Here is a 13023-nt window from a genome sequence, read left to right as displayed (position 1 = left end):
CAAACCTTTGCTCAAGCAGGGACCCCGAGGGACACACGCCCTGTGCCACTAACCAGCTCTAATCCCCTCTGTTGTGTCTCTCTCTCTCTCTCTTTCTTTGCCTCTTACTGCTGCAATGTCTGCCTGCCTGCAACCTCACTGGAGGGTCATTTTGAAGGAGCTGGAATGAGCAAAGAGATGGGGGGCTCTTTCTCAGCAGCCTCCCTCCCTTCCTACAGTCTGTCACCAACAGCTGCCCACCAGGCCTGGTCATGTGGCCCCTCCAGAGAGCTTTAGAGGAGTGCAGCAGGCAGGGGGTGCAGCTAGTGTGCTCTCGGGCATGGTGCTGTGCCCCACTTGTCAGCCTGGCTGCAGTAAAAGTCTTAAGGGTTTCTTTCCCGTCCCCGTCAGAAACCGAAACAAGTAAAGCCTGGACTGACTGTCCTGTGTTCACTCACGTAATGGCAGTCTGTAACGGTGGTCACATAATGATTTGTGTGGTCTGCAGGACTGCAGGCCTTCCTGGTCCTGAGCTGGGGGTGGTTCTTTCAGGACACAGAGGGCCCCCCAGTCCATTGCCTGCATCCAGAGTGCATCGCAAAGGCCTAACACCCCAGTCTCTTGGGGGTGGGATGGCCACAGCCAAAATGGCTTGTGAGTGAAGACCTTGTGTGGCGCGAGGGAGGGCCTGTTGAGGGGCACAGCAGCAGCTGCTGGGGGAGGCCCCATCACCCCCAGCCTTTGGGTGTCTTGTCGTACACTTGGGTCTCTGAACACCGTATACTGAACTTATTCTACAGTTACTACTAAGCAATACAAAGCAGGGTTTACTACAAGGTAATAAGCAGTGAAAGTTATAAGACAGTTTGTATTACCAACATCATACACGGTGAGGTTACATGGAAAGTACTTCACCTTTCTTACTAATACAGTTACGTTACTACTCATGACTGGTGTTTTGCTGATTTCTGCTATACCTCATGCGAGACAAAGCTTCAGCAAGACATCCAAAGTCACATACAGCATAATGTGTTTCACGAGGCAATTTGCACGTAACATTCCTTCTTCAGATTCCTGTAAAAGAACAGGGTTTAGAATCTTTATTCTTTTTCTTGAGAGCAAATGCTTTTCTTTTTCCTGTCCTTTCTTGTTGCTGAAACAAAAAGGGTTAAAACAAAAGATTGCTGGTATTTTGCACTCTGTGCATGCTCTGAGGCACAAAGATTAGGAGGGTTCCTCCTGCTTTTCTTTTCTTTAAGAACAATGCACTTTACTTTCTTGTATTGCATACATGAAAAACCTAGAATGTTTAAAGGAAACATTGTTACTATTCAAACTTTGTTGCTGGCTACAGTGGCAGGGAGTTCCAATGGCCACCGTGGTCTATTGACTTTTAGCATCAAAACACAAATGTTGTTGACATTTTAATAGGTTTTCCAACGCATAGAACACACACATGTTTTAGTCTTTGCCCCAACATGATAATGTCTTCCTTTTGGGGGCGCTGCTAAAAATCTTCCACTTCCTATTGTTTGTTTAGCTCTAATTTTAGGCTTGGAAGTCATTTCTTCTGCTTTAGCTTCATGGCTGATGGAAGAGATGCTTGCAGACGCTCTTCCTTTTGCTGCTTTAGAAGCTTTGGCTTGACCAGATGGATTTCTGCCTGCTGGAGCTTCTCTAGTAGACTTCCTTTTGGCAGCTTGCTGCCTGTCTAACACATCACAAAAATCTTGCCCTAAAAGAACTGATGTGGGTGTGTTTGAATGTACAGCCACAACACGTGTACCTTTCCAACCTTTAAATTCTAAGTGCACTTTTGCTTTAGGTACAGAAATCTCAGGACTCTCATAAGGCTTTACTCTAAAAGTTTCTCCAGGCAAAATGTGACATTCCTCCACCAAATTTCTATGAACTGAGGTCAGTCTGGCCCCAGAATCGATGTGTCCACCTGTCTTTTTTCCATTGACAGTTAAATAAACCTGAAGTTTGCTAGGCTTGGACTTTGAGGAACAAGAAATTTGCATCATTGGGGCTGCTGGTTCTGAGGTCCCATTTGTTGTCTTAGCAACTGGTAGAGAGTCTCTATTGTTCTCTGATATGGCCTTGCTCTTCCCCCCACCTTCTACAGCTCTGTCAAGCACTTGGGAAACTCTTGGGACAGAGGGGTGGGCTGACCCCTCCCTCTCTCTCTTCAGGTAACTGCTGAGGTTAAGAGCAGGCTCCCTTTCTTCATGGGATTCACCAAGGTTCTCCTTTGGGGCATGGCTTGCCACCTGTTGTACCCTGGTCTTCAGTGGGTTACTTACAGTCTTAGGGGCTGGAGTTTGCACAGCTTTTCCTTGGGCATTTTGTGAACAGAATTTTTTCGAGTGTCCAACTTTATCACATCCATAGCAACGAAGATGCTTTGTTTGTGTGTTTGTTGAGGCTGCAGCATTCTCTGGAAAGTTGTGGAAGTCAGCTGTCTTTTGGGGCCTGGCTGTCTCTCCTCCCCCTCCTTTCTTTGCTGGCTGTTGCTAAAAGCTTTTAGGCTGTGCATAAGGTTGACTTCTGATGAAGGAGCTTTGAAGCTGCCTTCGTGATTTAATTTCATCAGTGATCCTTGCAGCTTGCAGCGCAGTGGCAGGCTGTCTTTCAGCGACCCATTCTGACAATTCAGGTGGTAAATAGGAGAAAAAATGTTCTTTTGCCACCAACTCTCTCCACTGCTGCACAGTTTCTACTTTCGCAGTCTCAGCCCAGGTGGTCAAAGCTCTCTCTAGGCATAACTGGAAGTTTGTATACGATTTCTCTGGCTTCATTTCTGTATGGCGAAACTTCTGCCTTGCCATTTGCTCATTTATGGCCAGGTTCTCCTTGACTAAGGACTTAAACACCCTGCTAATTGGGTAAGACACACTTTTTCAAGTGGGTGCTCCTCTTTTTAGCAGGGGGAGAGTAACTGGCCCACCTCACCCCAGCAATGTCTTTTCTAGTGGCTGTCTGCTGGTGTTCTTTTTGCATCTTTTTAGATTGTGAGCCCTTTTGGGACAGGGAGCCATTAGTGATTTGATTTTTCTCTGTAAACCGCTTTGTGAACTTTTAGTTGAAAAGCGGTATATAAATACAGTTAATAATAATAAACAGTTTGTAATTGTGCCTTTGTTCTTTAGGCAGTCCTGCTAGTAGTATGTGTGCTAGCTCTGTACCTACACATTGTGGGCACAGTATCCTTAACCACAAAGTTTTAGGCACTTCCTCATCTTCACATGCCTGTTCAAACATAGCCAGGTAGGAAACTGCATCCCCATCACTGACATACCTGGGAAACATGTGTCTGTCCGATTGCTCTGTGAGATGCAGCCTTTGTCTTTGCATCTCTATAAGGCGTTGTTGCATGGCAAGAAGTTGAGTCCAGTCTCCTGCTGTGGGCATTGCTGCTCCTGGGGAAACTCCTGTAGCATTCCCTTCCCCCTCTACTTGTGCTGGCGGTGGAGCAGTTGGTGCAGAAGTGGGTAAAGGAGGTTTCTGCGCGCCCAGCCACTCACCCTTTTATCCTTTTGCAACAGTCTCTTGCCATAAGCCTTTGTCTGGCAACTTCCAAGAATCTTTTCCACCTTCTGCATCACTTTCATCAGTCCATTCCAACTCTTATTGAAATTTTAGAGCAGACCTGCTGGCAGCTGTACTTGGCATGTTGTACCTCTGCTGATTGCTCTGGTTCTCTGGACTCCATGATGCACGTGCTTGGAACTCTTGGAACTCCACGAGTTGAGCTTGGTGCATCCCTGAGTGTGCTCTCAGGTGCCTCTCATCCTCCATGGTCCTCGGTGGTACAGACTCAGATCTGTAAGCCCTTTCCAACAGGCTTGGGGATTGGGATTCCAGTATGTTGACTGGCATCGGTCCCACAGTCCCTTCCACCTCTTCAACAGCATACAACTGATCTCTGTACATCATGTTGCTGTTCTCTATCCTATGCTAGTTCTGCTTACGTTGCTGAGGCAGAACAGCCCTTACTGCCAAAATAACAAACCACTGAAATCTTTGTAGAGGTTTTTGCCTCTGCCTTAAGTGTAATCACTTTTGGGAACAAAGTTCAGTCAGATCCCAGCGCTAGGCCACCATGTCGTACACTTGGGTCTCACTCCCAGGGTTTTGGGTGCTCAGAGTTGTTGGTTCTGAACCCTAGAGCCCTCAAAGATCCCTGGTCGGTAGTACTGCCACCACCCTGTAAGAGCCAGTGCCTCAGCCCAGGGAAACCGAGACCCTCTAGGCTTAACTATATCCCTTGTAGGCACTGAGCACTTTCTTTACTTAAAGTCTCAGTCCTCAAGTTACTAGTCCACAATGAGGATTTTTGGTAGCTTGCTGAACGGCTAGGCAGGATTCTGAACCTTTGTCCCCAACAGACAATGAACCAACATGGTAAAAGGATTTTCTACTTTATTAAATACATAGGGTTACAAAAGGTTACAAAAGGCAGCAAATGCTAGAGGCATAAAACTTCTAGGAAACATAACAGCATAAAACAACAAAGCTAACTGGCTAACTCTATTATTCTCTAACCCTCACCTGGGTCAGCTTCTTTTGTAGATCCTCAGTTACCTATGAGGCCACATGGTCCTGGCAGGGCAGGATGTGCACCCACCACCTCTCTCACCTAGAGACAAGGAACAAAGACCCTGTCCTCTGGAAGTGGGGCTGGAAGCTAGCCCTCTCAGCTCTTCCCTCCCCCTGGAGATCTGCAGCTGCATTCCATCCTTGATGGGCCTCTTTCTGGCTGCCTAGGTGCTACATAATCACCTTCCATTGAGATGTAAATCCTAGCAGCTAGGAAGTGCAAGCCACTTCTACCTTACTGTTTTAGCTTGGTTCAGGCCTTGCAATGCTACTAGGCCTGAACTGTACATATCCATGACATGTCTGCTTTGGCTTCAGCTTGTCCTTACAGCCGCCCAACTAATGGCTCTGACAATAAAAAATGGGGGGGGGGGTGGTGTCTCTGTGCTCCCTTGGCATTCCAGCAGCCCTGGCCAGAAGGTGGTGACCCCCCTTCCCTATCCTGGGCCTGTCCTATCCCATGACTAACTTACTCACACGAGCTCTGAACCTCCCTGCAGACGGAGTTGCACTGACCTCCTGGAAGGCTGGGCCTGGTTTTGTGTCTCAGAGGTTGCCCTTCTTGTCTGTGCGACTGAGCCAGTGGTGGGAGGCAGAGTTGCAGTGCCCAAGGGCTGAGCTCCAGGGAGTGGGCAAAGGGGCTGCGCCTCTTGGCAAAAGCCTGGAGGGGGCTGGAGGGGTCCCCAGTGCCCTGGGCCCTGTGGGTTTGAGACGCAAGACTGGGCCCCCCCTGCTGTGCCTGAGCCCCCTGCTAACCCCCTCCCCGCTTTGCATGGCCTGCTCTTGAGAAGTGTGTTCTTTCTCTCCTCCGTGTGTGTCGTTTTGTCCCGGCTTCAGGAGAGGGCAAAGGTTGATGCGGAAAGGAAGGAGCTGCAGAGGCTGCGGACCCTTTACACTGAGCTTGAGCGCCAGCTTGACAACTGCCCTGAGTCCCTGCGGGAGCAGTTGCAGGACCAGGTGCAAAGGGTCAGTGTCTCCTCCCCCACCCCCATCCTCCCGCCACCTGCAGCCGCCGAGGCCAGGGACGCCACACCGCGCCTGCCTAGGCAACGGTAAGCAGGGCCCTGGGGCCACGTGCCGGTGCTCGGCCAGGAGGCCCTGAGTCCATCCCTGACACCACTGCCCCCCAGTGGCCACAGGCCTGTGTGGTGGCTTGGGAATCCTCCAGCACCCCGCCCCCAGAGCTCTAGCGGCAGAGGGCCAGAGGTGGGCCATGGACTGGGCCTTGTGCAGCTGGAGGGGCGGCCCCTCTTTTGGGGATGCTTGTGGGGGGTGCAGGCAGGCGGAGAGGTAGGAGCCATAAAAGAGCCCCGCTGGATGATCAGAGGTCCACCTAAGCAACATCCAGTCCCTCCAGCGGATGCAGGAGCCTCTCCCAGCAGGGCCCCAGCAACTGGGGTGCAGAGGCAGACACGGAGGCAGCGATGGACCCGTCCCCCGGGAATCTGTCTGGTGGGAGCCCAGCCTGATGGGGAGCAGGGCTGGCCAAGTCTTGGCCCAGCGTGGCCTGCTCTGCCAGCCTGTTCTGTGCCCCTTTCCCGCAGCTCCTGCTGGTGGCCATTGACCTCTGTGGATGCAGCTGTATCAGGCTGCAGGGGACAAGAGTCTGCCCAGCCGCCCTCAGCTTCACCCTGGTTTCTCCTCTGGCTTTCCCACTTTCTCAGTCAGCCACCAGTTCCTGAAGAGAGCCGTTCTCTCTCTGTTTGGCCCCTTGAGAGGTCCATTGGCAGAGATCCCTCTGGAGGAGGCCCAGTGCAGCCTGTGGACCCTTCCCAGCCTCAGTGCTGTGGGCACTTGCCTCCTGGTCCTTGGAAGACCCAGACTGGCTGCCGCGTGCGCAGATCGCTGCCTCCTGGGGGGCGGGGCTGTCGCCCCAGCTCTGCTGCTGGACTGCCACCAGCCAGCTGCCCTTCCCAGCCCGCCCTTGAGCAGGTCTCTTCTGGCTGCAGGAGGCCGAGGCCCTGGAGGCGGAGACGAAGCTGTTCGAGGACCTTGAGTTCCAGCAGCTGGAGAAGGAGAGCCGCCTGGAGGAGGAGCGTGAGATGCTCAACCAGCAGCTGTTGCTCAGCCAAGGCGAGAGTCATCGCAGCGTGGCCCACAGGAAGGTGGGGTGGCCTGCAGGGCCAGTTGGCGGGTGGGGCCCTGCAGGCCCTGGGCAAGGAGACCCACCCGTCCACCTCTTCTCCCCTCCTTTTCCCGCAGGAACGCGTCGCCGTGCTGGAGAGCCATGCGGAGCAGGTCCAGCTGCAGGCGGCTCAGGAGGCAGAGCGGTTGCGCAGGGAGAAGAATGCCACCCTTCAGCTGCTGCGGAAGGTGCTGCCTGGCAGGGTTGGGCATGTGGGGGGAGGCTGTTCAGCTGTTCTGGGGGGGTCCCTGGCCTTCTGGCTTGGGGGAAGCTCCTGCAATGGGGCACGCCTAGAGGGGGCCACCTCACCACCTTCCCCTCCCCTTGACAGGAGAAGGAGACCCTGCTGATGCTAGAGGGGCGATACCGAGTGCTCACAGGTGCTTCTGGCTTTCCCAAAGCCTCCGCGGCCCTCCGAGAGGTAACAGGGTCTCTGTGGGAGCCGTCGGTGGGGTGGGGTCAGCGGTGCTCCAGGCAGGCTTGGGCTGAGCCGAGAAGGGTTCTCGACTGAGTGTCAGCAGAGGTCTGCCGTGCCAGGCAGGCGCTTCCTTTCCACAGCCGCTCAGTTCTCTTCCGCCTCCTCTCCAGGGCTCAGGGCTGGTTTGGGGGAAGCGCTCCTTGCGAGGTGCCTCTCCTGCTGAGGCTGAGCAAGTGTGATGTGGCCGAAACCACCCACGAGAACTCATGGCGGGGGGGACTGTGTGCGCTCTAGGCAGGGGTCTCCAAACTTTTGGGCCAGAGGGCCGCATCAAATATCTGGCGCGGTGTAGAGGGCCGGGAAAAAAATTTAAATATAAATTTTATATAAATAAATTCGAGATGGAACTCAGATGAGCGAATAAATGAATGAATGGACTCATTCGTTCAACCTCTCTGGCCCTCAGAACACCCTCCAGATGCTACCGGGGCACAGCTCCAGTCTGGTTCGGCCAAGTGGGCCAGAGGTTTTTAGGGGACAAGAGGCTGGCTTGAACCCAGACAAGAACCCGGGCCAGGGTTTGGAGACTCCTGCTCTAGGGTCTTGTATTCAAGTCCAGGTGCTCCAACCATTGCATGACACTGCTTCTCTCTTTAGAACACCGTTTTTATTGTAGTCAGCAAAATACCTTCACAATAATACCATAATGGCCTCTGGCAAATTTCATTGTGGAAAAAAATTCACAGAGCCTGAGGGCTGCCACATCTTGCATTATGTTGACACTCTTGCCTGTACAATGTTTGGACACCAGCAGCCTCTAGCCCCTTGTTGATCGCCGGGCACTGTCTCTTGGGTTGCTCACGCCAGGCTGGCTTGCCTGTGTCTCCACACCTCCTTCCGGGAAAATGTTGGGGTGGCAATGATGGTGCAGAACTGGTTGGATGACCCAGCTTGGGGCTAATGAAGATGCTCCTGGGAAGGGAGGGCCTGTCCACAGCCTCCCACTCTGTTCCTAGTGGGGAATGAGTGCCAGTGTGCTGACTGGGCTTGGAGACTGCGGTCTGAATTGGGACCGTAAATGGAAGTCTTGCCCTAATGAGGAGAATAAAAAGGAACATAAACTGTGGCAAAAGAAATGTAAGAAGGTGATACTGGAGGCCAAGCGAGACTATGAGGAACGCATGGCCAGCAACATTAAGGGGAATAATAAAAGCTTCTTCAAATATGTTAGAAGCAGGAAACCCGCCAGAGAAGCGGTTGGCCCTCTGGATGGTGAGGGAGGGAAAGGGGAAATAAAAGGAGACTTAGAGATGGCAGAGAAATTAAATGAGTTCTTTGCATCTGTCTTCATGGCAGAAGACCTCGGGCAGTTACCGCTGCCCGAACGGCTCCTCCTGACCGAGGAGTTAAGTCAGATAGAGGTTAAAAGAGAAGATGTTTCAGACCTCATTGATAAATTAAAGATCAATAAGTCACCGGGCCCTGATGGCACCCACCCAAGGGTTATTAAGGAATTGAAGAATGAAGTTGCAGACCTCTTGACTAAGGTATGCAACTTGTCCCTCAAAACGGCCATGGTGCCAGAAGATTGGAGGATAGCAAATGACACGCCTATTTTTAAAAAGGGAAAGAGGGGGGACCCGGGAAACTATAGGCCGGTCAGCCTAACATCCATACTGGGTAAGATGGTGGAATGCCTCATCAAAGATAGGATCTCAAAACACATAGACGAACAGGCCATGCTGAGGGAGAGTCAGCATGGCTTCTGTAAGGGTAAGTCTTGCCTCACAAACCTTATAGAATTCTTTGAAAAGGTCAACAGGCATGTGGATGCGGGAGAACCCGTGGACATTATATATCCGGACTTTCAGAAGGCGTTTGACACGGTCCCTCACCAAAGGCTACTGAAAAAACTCCACAGTCAGGGAATTAGAGGACAGGTCCTCTCGTGGATTGAGAACTGGTTGGAGGCCAGGAAGCAGAGAGTGGGTGTCAATGGGCAGTTTTCACAATGGAGAGAGGTGAAAAGTGGTGTGCCCCAAGGATCTGTCCTGGGACCGGTGCTTTTCAACCTCTTCATAAATGACCTGGAAACAGGGGTGAGCAGTGAGGTGGCTAAGTTTGCAGACGACACCAAACTTTTCCGAGTGATTGTGAGGAGTGATTGTGAGGAGCTCCAGAAGGATCTCTCCAGACTGGCAGAATGGGCAGCAAAATGGCAGATGCGCTTCAATGTCAGTAAGTGTAAAGTCATGCACATTGGGGCAAAAAATCAAAACTTTAGATATAGGCTGATGGGTTCTGAGCTGTCTGTGACAGATCAGGAGAGATATCTTGGGGTGGTGGTGGACAGGTCGATGAAAGTGTCAACCCAGTGTGCGGCGGCTGTAAAGAAGGCCAATTCTATGCTTGGGATCATTAGGAAGGGTATTGAGAACAAAACGGCTAGTATTATAATGCCGTTGTACAAATCTATGGTAAGGCCACACCTGGAGTATTGTGTCCAGTTCTGGTCGCCGCATCTCAAAAAAGACATAGTGGAAATGGAAAAGGTGCAAAAGAGAGCGACTAAAATGATTACGGGGCTGGGGCACCTTCCTTATGAGGAAAGGTGACGGCGTTTGGGCCTCTTCAGCCTAGAAAAGAGACGCCTGAGGGGGGACATGATTGAGACATACAAAATTATGCAGGGAATGGACAGAGTGGATAGGGAAACGCTCTTTACACTCTCACATAACACCAGAACCAGGGGACATCCACTAAAATTGAGTGTTGGGCGGGTTAGGACAGACAAAAGAAAATATTTCTTTACTCAGCGTGTGGTCGGTCTGTGGAACTCCTTGCCACAGGATGTGATGCTGGCATCTAGCTTAGACGCCTTTAAAAGGGGATTGGACAAGTTTCTGGAGGAAAAATCCATTACGGGGTACAAGCCATGATGTGTATGCGCAACCTCCTGATTTTAGAAATGGGCTATGTCAGAATGCCAGATGCAGGGGAGGGCACCAGGATGAGGTCTCTTGTTATCTGGTGTGCTCCCTGGGCCGCTGTGAGATACAGGAAGCTGGACTAGATGGGCCTATGGCCTGATCCAGTGGGGCTGTTCTTATGACCTTCCCAGTTTGAGCTTGGCCTCTGTCCTGACCTCACTCAGGTTAGATGGTATGGCTAGCTAGATTGGGGGGGGGGGCTGGTTGAACCACTGTTCCAACCACAGGTTGGCTGTTAAGTGGCTCTGTCTCCACCTGGAGGGAGGCATTAAGTGGAGCACCACCTGGCTGTTGCGTCTGTGGAAAGGACCCAGGCACCCTCATGAGCCACAAGCTGGACATGAGCCAACAGTGTGATGTGGCTGCAAAAAGAGAGCGTATAGAGCAGCCATTTTCAACCTTTTTCAGCTCACGGCTCACTGACTAGGCACTAAAATTGTCAAGGCACACTACTAGTTTTTAATTACATTAAATTATTGTTACAATTAATTTAATTAATATAACTGATACAATTAGATCATTACATTACAAAAAGACATCCATAAGAAGTTTGGAGAGGAAAGTGTATGTGGTTTCTGGAAAGAAGGAATAACGTTTTGAAGTAGGGCGATCAAATTGTTATCAGAAGTGCCCAAAAGTGTTGGCGGAGAGAGGCCAAACTGAGCACGTACTGGAGAAATGTGGGGAGCGGCTAGTGAGGAGATGTGACTGAAACAAGTGCAGGATTCAACTGGGGGGAGAGAGAATGCGAGGCAACTGATTCTGGACTTTGGAAGGTGGGGATGAGTGATGGGGGGCACTTTTCATAGTGATGTTTCTTTTTCCCACCTCTTCCCCCCCCCCACAGTTGAGCTGAGATGCTTTGAGGCCTGCTCAGCTGCCTTCCACCGTTTGTGGCCAGAGGCCTGGGTCCATGTGCGACTCCCTCCCTTTCCCACTTCCTGTGTTCTGCGCCCGCTTTCCTTGCTTCTTCCTCACAGCCTTTTCCGCCCAAACAGGAGGTGTTTCCCATCTCTGAGTTGGAGGGGGGGGCTCTTTTTGCAAGTCCCCCCTATGCAGCTGCTCCCTCCACCCAGCGCTGCCCAGCAATGCTGGAGGTAATGCCTGGCTGATTGCATGGTGCCTGCCCCAGAACTTGCCACTTGCATGCACCCCCCCGCATCACCCCCCCCAAGCATCTGCCCAGTTGCTCAGTTCCCTGTAGATACCCTTCAGGGCGTGAGCTGGTGGTTCTGTGCAGCTCCTAGACTCTGTTGCCTCCCCCAAAGCACATGGTGCACACAGGAGTGTTCCCCCTTCCTCCACCCCCCTTGGTCTTGGACCAACCTGAGTCGTGGACATAGCTTACAAGGGAGCCATTTTTGCCCAGACTTCTGCCAAGCACCAGCTTGGTGGCCCCCTTTGAGCAAGACCCACCAGCTTTGCCCTGGAGGGGGGCATACAGTGCACACCCCCATTGTTCTTGCAGGCAGCCACCGCCGGCTGTGCGCTCAGCCCTTCATAGCCCACCCTGCCCTTTGTGGGTGATGACAAGACATTTGGGGTGCCTTTCTGAGTCTCCGGCCTGCTCTGCTCTCCTCCTCCTGCCACTGCTTCTGGGATTGCCCGAAGCTCTCCGAGGTTCTCGGGCTCTGCAGCTGTGGGCCAGGTGCCAGCACTGCTGCCTCCGAGATCCCTGCCATGCGGGGCTCACTTCCTGGATGCTGCCATGACCGGCTGCGTTGAGACTGGAAGGGCGTCCCCTGGCCAGCTGGTGGGGGTGTTTTCTCACCCCTGGCTTGTGCTGCTCCCCATGTGTAGCCTGTCAGGAGAAGGCCTGCCTTGCACCACCCCATTGGATCGGTTGGGGCAGTTCCTTCAGGGTTCCCCAGCAAGAGGTTGCAAGATGATGCTCTTGGCCAGCTTCCCCCAGGGTGAGCACAGACTTTGCCCTGGAAGGGAATGCCCCCTCCCTCCCTGGGCCTGTGCCTGTTGCATGCCATGCTTTCTTGGTGCCACTCCTGCTGCCTTCTCACTCTGCCTCTCCTCTCTGCTCAGTATGTGACGACTGACCAGCTGGCGGAGATCCTGGGCAGCGTCAGGGCGGCTGTGGGGCTCCCCCAGCTGCCCAGCTCCCCCACAGCAGACTCTGCTGCTTCTGCCTGGCCAGCTCTGCTCTTCTCAAGCAGCACCCAGGTTCGTGCTCTCCCTCTGCCCCCCCTCGCTGCCGTCTCACTGTCTCCATTGCCTGTGTGAAGGTGTGGCTGCTCTGCACTGGACAACGCAGCACTGGGGAAGGGGAGCTGTAGCTTGCAGGGAGCAGACCCCAGGGCTTTGAGCTGCATGTAGAGTGAGGGCTGGGGGGGGGCAGAGGTTCCATCTCAAGTCTGCATGGGGGACTTCTGTGGCCTCTCTGAGCTGCAGGCCTCTGTTGGGACATGGGTGGGCTTTTGGCCACCTCTCATTCTCTTTCCTCCCTCTCTTGCCCCCCTTCACCACCCCTTCCTCCCCCAGAAGGAGCCTCAGGGGGCAGGGAGTGCAGTGCCACGCCCCCCATCCTGCAACCAGGAGCTACTACAGGCTGGCTTTGAGGTCAGGGCAGGCCCTTCTGCTGCTGCTTCTCTGCCCTCCTCGCTTCCTCCCCCTCTGCCTGCTAAGGTGCATTCTGCATCCAGTCCGCAGCAGGTAACAGTCCAGTTGCTCACCCTGCCTCAGGGCCTGCCAGGCACCAGTTTCCTACTCTAGTTTCTCCCTCTCTGACTCTTGCACTTCTCCCTCCCAACACTGCAGGCCTCTCATTCCAAAACAGACGCCAGCTTGGCTTGGTCGAAAGGGGGCAGTGTGGCCACCCTTGGATGCAGCCCCTCACCCAAGGTATGGCTGTGGCACGGGAAGGCGGGGGGAGTCAGCTTGCCTGGATATCGCTTTGC

General features: G+C 52.9%; 1 protein-coding gene across 21 annotated transcripts in view; it reads left to right on the top strand.

Annotated features, from left to right (window-relative positions):
• PHLDB1 (pleckstrin homology like domain family B member 1) overlaps positions 1-13023 on the top strand; it is a 36628-nt gene that overhangs the window by 19527 nt on the left and 4078 nt on the right. For 11 of the 21 annotated variants that reach the window (XM_066639240.1, XM_066639259.1, XM_066639258.1 and 8 more), the window contains 8 exons: positions 5419-5547; positions 6531-6686; positions 6784-6894; positions 7038-7127; positions 11113-11211; positions 12152-12289; positions 12608-12778; positions 12884-12967. In XM_066639240.1, coding sequence (XP_066495337.1) covers positions 5419-5547; positions 6531-6686; positions 6784-6894; positions 7038-7127; positions 11113-11211; positions 12152-12289; positions 12608-12778; positions 12884-12967 — 978 coding nt within the window. The remainder of the gene's footprint in view (positions 1-5418; positions 5548-6530; positions 6687-6783; positions 6895-7037; positions 7128-11112; positions 11212-12151; positions 12290-12607; positions 12779-12883; positions 12968-13023) is intronic. The other 10 variants (XM_066639244.1, XM_066639260.1, XM_066639247.1 and 7 more) reach the window with 8 other exon arrangements.

The sequence above is a fragment of the Tiliqua scincoides genome, chromosome 11, assembly GCF_035046505.1.
Source record: "Tiliqua scincoides isolate rTilSci1 chromosome 11, rTilSci1.hap2, whole genome shotgun sequence".
Lineage (NCBI taxonomy): Eukaryota > Metazoa > Chordata > Lepidosauria > Squamata > Scincidae > Tiliqua > Tiliqua scincoides.
Note: the sequence above shows the minus strand (reverse complement) of the source record. Positions and strands in the feature narration are given on the sequence as shown.